This window comes from Spermophilus citellus, assembly GCF_964194105.1.
Source record: "Spermophilus citellus genome assembly, chromosome: 9".
NCBI lineage: Eukaryota > Metazoa > Chordata > Mammalia > Rodentia > Sciuridae > Spermophilus > Spermophilus citellus.
The window spans coordinates 65,944,902-65,956,613 of NC_138191.1; the positions used below are offsets into that span (position 1 = coordinate 65,944,902).

General features: G+C 35.7%; 1 protein-coding gene across 2 annotated transcripts in view; it reads left to right on the plus strand.

The window, feature by feature from the left end:
- Positions 1-1,025, plus strand: part of ODF2L (outer dense fiber of sperm tails 2 like) — a 37,522-nt gene extending 36,497 nt beyond the window's left edge. For both annotated transcript variants that reach the window (XM_081308618.1, XM_081308619.1), the window contains exon 17: positions 652-1,025. In XM_081308618.1, coding sequence (XP_081164744.1) covers positions 652-780 — 129 coding nt within the window. In that variant the 3' untranslated portion in view covers positions 781-1,025. The remainder of the gene's footprint in view (positions 1-651) is intronic.
- Positions 1,026-11,712: the final 10,687 nt, after the last annotated feature.

Genomic DNA, 11,712 nt, shown 5'->3' on the forward strand with positions numbered 1-11,712 from the left:
GCAGCAAATCTTTTTGAAGCATCAACTTGACTCAACAATTTGGAGAGAAAAACAGCAACACAACACACTTGTATTTGTAGGGTAGAATGTAAAATTATCAATGGATTTAGGACATACATAAGACTTAGAGGCATTTCTGGCTTCAGGAGGGTTACAATGGGTTAAGCAGCTGAGCCCATCCTGGAACTTGTGCGTTCACCACCACCCCCACCAGAGTACTTGGGTAGAAAATAAGAAAGGCCTATAGGGTGAACAAGGCACTGCAGAAGAATCTGGGGACAGTTACCAATGAGAGAGGTGTTGATAGTCCAGCTGGGGCTAAAGTATGTATGTAAGATAAATACTTGACTGATCACTCAACTGTCCCTGAAAATCACAGGAAAAAAACTCGTTTTTCAGCTATTTCTAAATCTGGGCTTAGAATTTTATACTTTTTTACTGGTATAAAAATTATCAGATCGTAAACCTACTTATTAGTAACTAGTCAAATCCTGGGAACATTACAACAAACCCATATCATTAATTTTTAAGATAATTTAATAATGGACACATCAAGTATAAGAATTTTTTTTAAAAATTAAAAATAATATATTCAGTTTTGTATATAGGTATTTTTATTGTGACTTGTATTTCTCTCTTGTTTTTATTTAGAAAGCACAACATCAAGAAGTATCTTTGAAAGAAATGCAACATAGTCTTGAGAAGTCAGAGAATCAGAATGAAAGTATTAAGAATTATTTACAGTTTCTTAAAACTTCTTATGTAACAATGTTTGGGTAAATCATTGAATTTATTTTCAGCATTAGGTTTTCACTATGAATCTAAAATGTGATTAGGTAAAAAAATATTAATGGTTATGATTTGTAAATAGATATTTGAAACATAATTTATTATCTAATTGAAACTTGAAGACATGATAGCTACTAGTTTTCCTTTTTTCTAGATAATTCTCACTTAACTAATATATTAGTTTTTAGAACATTTTCCTGACACACACAGATACGAGAATCATTTTTTGTGATGTCTGTAGCTACAATTTGTAATAAATCTTGGCCAATTATGAGCCAAATACATGATTTCAAATAATGTATATAGTTGTTTTATATTGTAATGTTATATAAATATAATAAAATATTCTGAATTTTAATTTTTGAGGATGATATAATTATTTTTATGTAATCTTTTTTTGCATTACAATTCATATTACACGTATATTCCACAATTTTTCATATCTCTGTTTGTATATAGAGTATGTTGATACCCAGTTCATGTCTTCATACATGTACTTTGGATAATGATGTCCATCACATTCCACCATCCTTGCTAATCCCCTGTCCCCTCCCTTCCCCTCTCACCTCTCTTCCCTATCTAGAATTCATCTATTCCTCCCATGCTCCCCCTCCCTACCCCACTATGAGTCAGCCTCCTTATATCAGAGAAAAAATTTGGCATTTGTTTTTTGGGGATTGGCTAACTTCACTTAGCCTTATCTTCTTCAACACCATCCATTTACCCTCAAATGCCATGATTTTATTCTCTTTTATTGCTGAGTAAAATTCCATTGTGTATATATGCCACTTTTTTTTATCCATTCATCCACTGAAGGCATCTAGGTTGGCTCCACAGTTTAGCTATTGTGAATTGTGCTGCTATAAACATTGATGTGGCTGTGTCCCTATAGTATGCTTTTTTTAAGTCCTTTGGGTATAGTCCGAGGAGAGGACAGCTGGGTCAAATGGTGGTTCCATTCCTAGATTTCCAAGGAATCTCAATACTGCTTTCCATATTGACTGCACCAGTTTGCAGTCCCATCAGCAATGTATGAGTGTACCTTTTTCTCCACATCCTCGCCACCACTTATTGTTGTTTGCATTCTTAATAGCTGCCATTCTGACTGGAGTGAGATGATATCTTAGAGTAGTTTTGATTTGCATTTCTCTGATTGCTAGAGATGATGAGCATTTTTTCATATATTTGTTGATTGATTGTATATCCTCATCTGAGAAGTGTCTGTTCAGGTTGTTGGACCATTTGTTGATTGGGTTATGAAAGATCTAGACAATGAAAACTACAGAATCCTAAAGAGAGAAATCAAAGAAGACCTTAGAAGATGGAAAGATCTACCTTGCTCTTGGATAGGCAGAATTAGTATTGTCAAAATGACCATACTACCAAAAGCATTATACAGATTTAATGCAATTCTGATCAAAATCCTAATGGCATTCCTCATAGAAATAGAAAAAACAACCATGAAATTCATCTGGAAACATAAGAGACCCAGAATAGCTAAAGCAATCCTTAGCAGGAAGAGTAAAGCAGGTGGCATTGCTGTACCAGACCTTAAACTATACTACAGAGCAGTAGTAACAAAAACAGCATGGTATTGGCACCAAAACAGACTGGTAGACCAATGGTACAGAATAGAGGACATAGAGACTAACCCACAAAATTACAACTATCTTATCTTAGACAAAGGTGCCAAAAACATGCACTGGAGAAAGGATAGCTTCTTAAACAAGTGGTGCTGGGAAAACTGGAAATCCATATGCAACAAAATTAAATTAAACCCCTATCTCTCACCATGCACAAAACTTAATTCAAAGTGGATCAAGGAATTAAACCAGAGACTCTGCGTCTAATAGAAGAAAAAGTAGGCCCTAATCTTCATCATGTGGGATTTGGTCCCAACTTCCTTAATAAACTCCTGCAGCGCAAGAATTAAAACCAAGAATCAATAAATGGGATGGAATGAAACTAAAAAGTTTCTTCTCAGCAAAAGAAACAATCTGTGAGGTGAACAGAGAGCCCACATCCTGGGAGCAAATTTTTACCTCTCACACACCAGATAGAGCACTAATCTCTAGGGCATGTAAAAGAATTCAAAATGATGATATAATTATATACTTCCTAAAATACCAAATTTTCAATAAACTTAATATTGCTTTAAGTATATGCTGAGTTGCCATTATAATTTGTTAGATTTTAAATATAAAATTTTAAGTCATAATTATTAAATGCCAGTTGATGATGACAGATGAAAGCAAATTGGCATGTATTGTTTCTTTATAAAGAATAGGTGTTCAGTCTGTCCTGTGATTACATAATTTCTTCATTCATTTTGTGCTAGTGATTATCAGATATTATTATAGCCATCCTAAAGTTGAGTTTTAAGTGTCAGATTAAAGGGGAACCACTAGTCCCACCCTTGTAGTGGCCAAGCCACATGGGATGATCAGAATAAGCACTTTTAATACCAAATAGCTTTATGAGAAGCTCTTTATTATTGGGATGAAGTATAGCAATCAAGAACTTGCTCCCCGGTAATTTCACACCCTTTGTGCCAAGGCAGGATCTTCTAAAAGTTGATGGATGTGGCTCATAAGGGATCAAATGATAGAAACTCCTCTTGGACAATGTCTTCAGAGCTATTTGTTCAAAGCAATGGCTTGAAGATCACCCAAAAAGGGGTGTGAGGGATAAAAAGGGAGTACTAGCCTATGAGCAGAGCCATCTCTCCAAGGCCTGGTATTTCTTCTCTGATCAGAAACAGAGATGTGTTTTCCACTCCTCATCTCACTCCTATGACTGCCATTTCATACACAGGGGCAACTTCCTAGTGATTCCACTGCTTCATAGTATTTTTCTCAAAATAGCAAAATATAGAATGTCAGAAGCTGGTTATATTTTTTTGCCTAACAATTTCTAGCAAGATTAAATATTGCTCCTGGACCTGTTTAATCATAGAACCTGTGATACTAAAATACATACTTGACCCTTTATTCTTCAAGGTTCCTTAAGGCAGACGGAGCCTTAAGAAATGCCCACATGAAAGAAAAGGAAGGTTCTTAAGTATTGCTCACTAGACTGTGATCTGCAGTTCAAGGGAGAACTGCATCTTATTTATATTTGTATCTCAGGCCCGATGTAATACTTGGATATATTAGGTCCTCAGTTGATGTTGATGGATGAATGGATGGATGTTGAAAGAGAGAGTATTCATACTTCTGTTTTAGATATGAAAAATGTAAGCATAGAAGGTTTAACTACCATGGCCACAGTATAAAACTTAAAACTTTTAAAGTTGGTATTTGAACTCAAAGTCTTCTTACCACCAAATTGAGGTTCTGAATACAGTGTTCTCTCTTTTTCTGACCACATTAGTGGAACTGCAGGAACAGCAGCAGCAGCAGCAGCCCAGCAACAGCATTACTGTTCTTTTTAAGCACTTGCTATGTTCTGAAGTTCTAAATGTAATATTCATATTAACTCATTTATTTTTCAGGAAACAAAGACACTTAAAAGTTAAGTAACTTGCCCCTGGCCACACAGCTTGAATGTGGTAGGCATTCAATTCACATCTAGAGTCTCTGCTCTTAACTATAACCATATTACCTTTGCATCCATTTCATAAATAAAGGTAGTGGGGTTTTTTAACAGTAATGCATTTGACATATTTATGAATGTTCTTTTTTATATTTTTAATATTCTTAAAAATAATTTGTGTCTGTGGTATTTAAATATCAGTATCTGCAGTGTTTTAAGTAGACTGAGGAGGAAGAGATTATCGTAGAGTCCCTAAGGCTGGTACTTAGCTACTGTTGACGAGGTACAACAAAAGAAGTTTGCTATCTTCAACAAATGGTGCTGGGAAAACTGGAAATCCATTTGCATCAAAATGAAACTGAATCCCTTTCTCTCGCCATGCACAAAAGTTAACTCAAAATGGATCAAGGAGCTCGATATTAAATCAGAGACACGGCGTCTGATAGAAGAAAAAGTCGGCTATGATCTACATACTGTGGGGTCAAGCTCCAAATTCCTCAATAGGACACCCTTAGCGCAAGAGTTAACAACCAGAATCAACAAATGGGACTTACTCAAACTAAAAAGTTTTCTCTCAACAAAAGAAACAATAAGAGAGATAAACAGGGAGCCTACATCCTGGGAACAAATCTTTACCCCACACACTTCAGATAGAGCCCTAATATCCAGAGTATACAAAGAACTCAAAAAATTAGATAATAAGATAACAAATAACCCAATCAACAAATGGGCCAAGGACCTGAACAGACACTTCTCAGAGGAGGACATACAATCAATCAACAAGTACATGAAAAAATGCTCAACATCGCTAGCAGTCAGAGAAATGCAAATCAAAACCACCCTAAGATACCATCTCCAGTAAGATTGGCAGCCATTAAGAAGTCCAACAACAACAAGTGCTGGCGAGGATGCGGGGAAATGGGTACACTTGTTCATTGTTGGTGGGACTGCAAAATGGTGCAGCCAATTTGGAAAGCAGTATGGAGATTTCTTGGAAAGCTGGGAATGGAACCACCATTTGACCCAGCCATTCCCCTTCTCGGTCTATTCCCTAAAGACCTAACAAGAGCATGCTACAGGGACACTGCTATATCGATGTTCATAGCAGCACAATTCACGATAGCAAGATTGTGGAACCAACCTAGAAGCCCTTCAATAGATGAATGGATTAAAAAATGTGGCATTTATACACAATGGAGTATTACTCTGCAATAAGAAATGACAAAATCATAGAATTTGGAGGGAAATGGATGGCATTAGAGCAGATTATGCTAAGTGAAGCTAGCCAATCCTTAAAAAACAAATGTCAAATGTCTTCTTTGATATAAGGGGAGTAACCAAGGACAGGGTAGAGACGAAGAGCTGGAGAAGGTGATTAACATTAAACAGGGATGATAGGCGGGAGGGAAAGTGAGAGTTAAGGGAAATTGCATGGAATTGGAAGGTGAGCCTCAGGGTTATACACAATTACATATAAGAGGAAAGGAGGAGTAGGAGAAAAATTATATAAGTGGAAGAAACGATTTATAGTAGAGGGGATGGAGAGAGAGAAGGGGAGGGGAGGGGAGGGGAGGGGAGGGGGGACAGTGGAGAATGGGATAGACAGCAGAATACATCAGTCACTAGAAAGGCAATTTGTAAATCAATGGAAATGTAACTGATGTGACACAGCAATCTGTATACGGGGTAAAAATGGGAGTTCATAACCCACTTGAATCAATCTGTGAAATATGGTATATTAAGAACTATGTAATGTTTTGAATAACCAACAATAAAATAATTAAAAAAAAATCACCAACTTTGGGGACAGAGATAACACTCTGAGCTGTGGGTTATGACAGTAAGACTTGAAGTTTGATCATACATGTGCATCTGCCTCATCAATTACTTCCTAGCCTCCAATGGCCATTTCTCAGGCCTCAGCCTAAAAATATCCCAAACCCTATCCTGGGAAGGTGGATTGGAGACTTATCCTCCCATCTCTACATGTGGCCACTTTGTGAATAAACTCTTATTTTTCACAACAAAAAAAAAAAAAAAAAAAAAAAAAAAAAAAAGAAGTTTGCTAGATCCTGGAAGAACTTTGGCAATCTCTGTGCTTAATGCTCTTCTGTGAAGCCTTAGGCTTCAGCATCAGCAGTGCCCCAGTTAGTGCCCTAGTGTCCATGAGGAGTGTTCTGCTTCCAGCTTTTTTTTTAATATTTATTTTTTAGTTCTAGGTGGACACAATATTTTTGTTTTTATGTGGTGCTGAGAATCGAAACCAGTGTCTCACGCATGCTAGGTGAGCACGCTACCACTTGAGCCACAATCTCAACCCCTGCTTCCAGCTTTTTACCATCCCAGGAATCCTGTTTCCCAATAGTTCTAACAGTTTTGCATGGTTTTCCTGTGGTATTCAGGGCCTCAGGACTTTGTTATGGAACAGTTTCTTCCATTGTGTTATTACTTCTTCCCGTGATCCATTCTTCCTCCTCACTTGATTTCTTGGATCTGATCTCCATTTAACTTGGCCTTTCTCAACTTGGGATCTGTCACTGGGTTTCTGTCACTTGATTTTTTCTGACCACTAATGTGGTTTTCAAGGACAAGCATTCTTTTTCCGTTGAAATGTTAAACTTTTAATTAAAAACTGTTGGTTTTTGTTTTTAGTTCCTGAAAGTTTTCTTTTTTTTAAGTTCTATAATTCCAGTATATTTTCATTAAAAGACTTCCTGTCTCTTCCATTGGTTCTACTTCAGTAGGCCCCCTTTTTTTTATGTGCTGCTTGTCATCTTTCCTTCCAAGCACCATAAGTGAGCTTCAGTTTTCCTTGTCTAGTCATGGCCCTGGGTTTCCTCAACACCTGCCAGTAGCCTGTCATGCACATCTGTTGGGCAGTAGGAAACCAAGTGGTGAAAGACGTGATGGCCTCTGTTCTCATGGGCCTCTGGACCTATTCCATCTACTGAGTTTCATTAAGGAACTGTTTTGTTCCCAAACTTCTTCAGTAACAAGCAGCAGTTCTTTCCCAACTACAAAGGTGGGAAACACTTCACTGGAGAATCAGACCACTGCAAGGTTTTCTCAGGTCAGCAGGTCTGGTGCACCAAACAGCGAGTCTTTCTTTGGGGGTGAAAAACAATGATGGTCTGCAGTTGGAAAAAGTGCACAGTACTTTAAAGAATGAGTCTGATCTCTGCTGGCTCGTGATTTCTTTGTGGTTTTTATATTTAGGTTTAAAAAAGTCATAAAATTGTTGAGTATCATTTATTTTCATAATTAAAAAAGCATATCTGTATATACACTCACATATATTGTTAAGTGCACGGAGGAAGGCATAGAATCCTGCTTGCCTTGGTAGGGGTGGGGAAAACAGTAATAACTTCCTGGATGTGCTTTTATTTTTGTTTTTTGAGATTTGATTACTTTTGTAGTCATTTTTTTTCTCAGCAGATAAATAAAAAAAATTAAGGTCAGGGCATCTGCGATAAGTGTCAGTGTGTGATTGGTAAGACATAATGGTCCAAGAATGCAATATTGGAATTTGATTTTCAGAGGTAGAATAGTTTTGAACAAAAAAAAAAGTGAAGAAAAGCCTATTAGGTGGATTACCAGATGTTGACATACAGACACAAATTATTTTTAAGAATATTAAAAATATAAAAAGAGCATTCATAAATATGTCAAATGCATTAATGTTAAAAGAAACCACTACTTTTATATATGAAATGGATGCAAAGGTAGTATGGTTAGAGTTAAGAGCAGAGACTCTGGATGTGGAACTGAATGCCTACCACATTCAAGCTGTGTGGCCAGGGCAAGTTACTTAACTTTTAAATGTCTTTGTTTCCTGAAAAATAAATGAGTTAATATGTATATTACACTTAGAACTTCAGAACATAGCAAGTGCTTAAAAAGAACAGCAATGCTGTTGCTGGGCTGCTGCTTGTTCCTACAACAGGGAGAGAACACTGTATTCAGAACCTCAATTTGGTGGTAAGAAGACTTTGAGTTCAAATACCAACTTTAAAAGTTTTAAGTTTTATACTGCAGCCATGGTAGTTAAACCTTCTATGCTTACACTTTTCATATATAAAACAGAAGTATGAATACTCTCTCTTTCTCTTTCAACATCCATCCATTCATCCATCAACATCAACTGAGGATGTTGATTAGCTGAGAAGCTTTGGATGGTGAAGTCGTCTAGCATGAACCATGTCTTCTAGGGTGAAGCAGAAGAATAAGTATCATGGTTAAATGTGAGCAGATGAGTAGATGACTGATAAGGAAGAAATATTTAAAATCCTTCCCAGGTTTCTAATTGCATTCAGAGTAAAATTTGAAGTCTTCAGCATGGTCATCAAGGCCTGCCCTCCGTCCCCATATCGCATGCTTCCCACACACTACATCCAGTTGTGCTTAGTATCTTCAAAAACCAGGTCTGTTCTTCTGGTCTCCTCGTGGCCTGCCCTTTCCCCCACTCATGGCTTTACTAGATCCTGCTCATTCCCTCATAAACTTTCTATTCTTTTGGAAGAGATTTATTTTGTGGTTATTTGTTTCATGTTTATCTCATTAGATTTTGACCTCTAGGAGGATTTACTGTTCTTGGCCTTTATCTAACACAGTGCCTGGCTGCCTAGCACAGTTACAGAGAGTTTGCTAAAGAAAGATGGGGAACTATGTGGAATCTGGGGGAATGATTAGCTTTTCCTCCCAAAGCTGTAAGTTTTCTTCAAGAGGAGTGGGATTTCCTTTCAGGCAGAGGTAGAGATCCCTTATAGCTGCTTGCTTCAGATAGGCTAACAGAACACACTTCCTCTCCCTCTTGCTCTTTGTCTAAGAATAAAAATTCCCTTATTTTCTTATATGACTGGCTTTGGAAAGATACTTAAATCACAAGTATAACTCACTGTTTTTGGTTTATTTGACATCATAACTAATGTGGTACCTTCAGGTAACACTGCTACAAAATAAAAAATAGTAAAAAATTAACACTTTTCCTTAAAATATAACTTAAGATTTGCTTAAGCATTTTACTGGTTTTCTCCTTACTTTGGCATTCCTGGGGTGTGGGTTGAGATTATGCAGGACTATAAGAAGTACTCTATTTCTAGTTGTTGTTATTAGATGAAGGTAATAATGACAGCAGTTAGATTACTGTTAACACTAAAACCTATGAGTATAGTTATGCATTGCTTAATGATAGGGATCTGTTCTGAGAATTGTACCATTGGGAAGTTTGTTCTTCTGTAGACGTTATAGCATTCTTAACAGAAATTAAGGCAGCTATGACATCACTGGGTGACAATTTATGAGATCACCATCACATATGTGGTTTCTTGTTGATGGATTTGTCATGTGGCATATAACTGTATTTCATTAGAAACATTGTAATTATACACTGGTGACCACTTTCTATAGCCTTAAAATTTACTCTTTGCAACTTCTTTGTAATGAAGTTAAATTTTCTGTAATTAAAAATTAAAAAGCATATTTTTTTAAAAAAAGATCTAAACAGAAAGGGCATCTAAATCCAAGCCAGTAAGACATATAAATGATCTTAAGAAAAAAGTAAAAATTTTATTATTATAGTGACAATAAAAACTACTCTCCCTTCCACCCATTGTGCTGTAGAACCCAGGGCCTGTGCATGCTACCACTGGCTGAAGAAGTCTTGAAGAACAAAATCTAAGAACTTAAACTGTTAGAGATCAAGACTTGTCATAAAGCTGTAATGATGAAGACAGTAGTATTGGTGCAAAGGTAGACAAATGGAACAGTGGAACAGAATAGAGAGTTCAAAAGAAAACCTGCCCTTCTGCTTTATGACATCTGATTTATCTCAGTCCTGGCAAAGATGAAACTAGTAGGTTGAGAATGAATTGTATTTTCAATAAATGGGACTACATTAGTCAGATATCCATATGAAAAAAATCTTAACTCCTAGTTCAAATCAGACACAAAATTATTCAAATGGATTGCAGAACATAATATGAAAAGTAAAACTAAATCTTTTAGAAAGAAACATAGGAGACAATTTTCAATGGCATGGAGTAGATAAAGACTTAAAGAAGATACAGAAGATGTGATCTATGAAGGAATTATATGCAAATTTGTAAGTTCTGATAATTGACAAGTGAAAATTATAATTAAGGTGAAAAAGCAACCACAGGGGTAGAAAAAAAATATATATATATATAAATATTTGTGTGTATATGTGTATTTATGTATCTCCTTATATGTGTATATGTAGATGTAATAAGTAGATAAAATAAGTAGATGTATAGAGGAATTAACATTATTTTCAGGTGTTACATGAAATGTTTTCAATTAAATGTGAAATAAAGAAAATCCACCCTTCTGCTTCTAAAGTCATAAAAAATATTGATCGGAACAAGTTCATGGTCAGAACTCTATAGCATTCAAAGTATGTTCACATTCCCACTTTTCAGTTAAAATTCAAAGTGAGAGATATGACTTGACAAAGTCAAAATTCATTTGATTGTTTAATGAAAAGATTGGATACTTCTTACTAGGTGGCAGGCATTGGCAAGAAATGGAGTGGCCTGACGCAAGTGGTTCCACCAGAATCTAATTATTCCTTTAGGATAAAATACCTAAGTTGGAAATTATTGACATGAATACTTTGTATTTCATGAGCCTCAACATTTTTTGTGGTATTTGACCTAATATTTTACATCTAGGCGCTTATCCTAAGTAATAACTAGATGCAGACAAGCATATTTGTTCATGAAGCCATTCACTGCAGAAAGATTCATTACACATTTTACATAGTGTAAAAACTTTAGAATGCTATAATTTTATTGCCTTCTTATCCTTTTTCCTGCAGTTGTTATAACATTTAACTTCTATACATGCCATAAGCCTCCAAAAACATTATTATTATTGCTTCAATAATTTATTTTTCAGTGATTATAAATAAGAAAAATGTCACATTTACCTCATTCTCACCATTTTCAGCACTCTATTTCTTATTGGAGACCCATATTTCTATTTTGTCTCATACTCCTTTCACCTTAAAAAATTTCCTTTAATATTTTCATGGTACAAGTCTTTTGGAAACAAATTCATCTTTTCTTTTTCTGAAAAACTACTTGATAATTCTTTTTGAATGTTTTCATCAAGCATAGAATTCTGTATTGATTTTTTTTTCTCTTTCTGTACTTTCTTCAGGATTGCACGGCTTCTGTCAGGATGTAAGATGTGAATCCTTTGTCCTCTGTATGTGTAGTTTCTTTTTCCACACACATACCTCTTCACTACTTTAAATATTTTCCCTTTAGTTTTGGTTTTCAGCAGTTTGAATATGTCTAGGCTTTATCTTTCCTAGGTAAATATGTATACTTTTCTGAGTTTAGATTTGTAGATCTTTTTGTCTTTCAC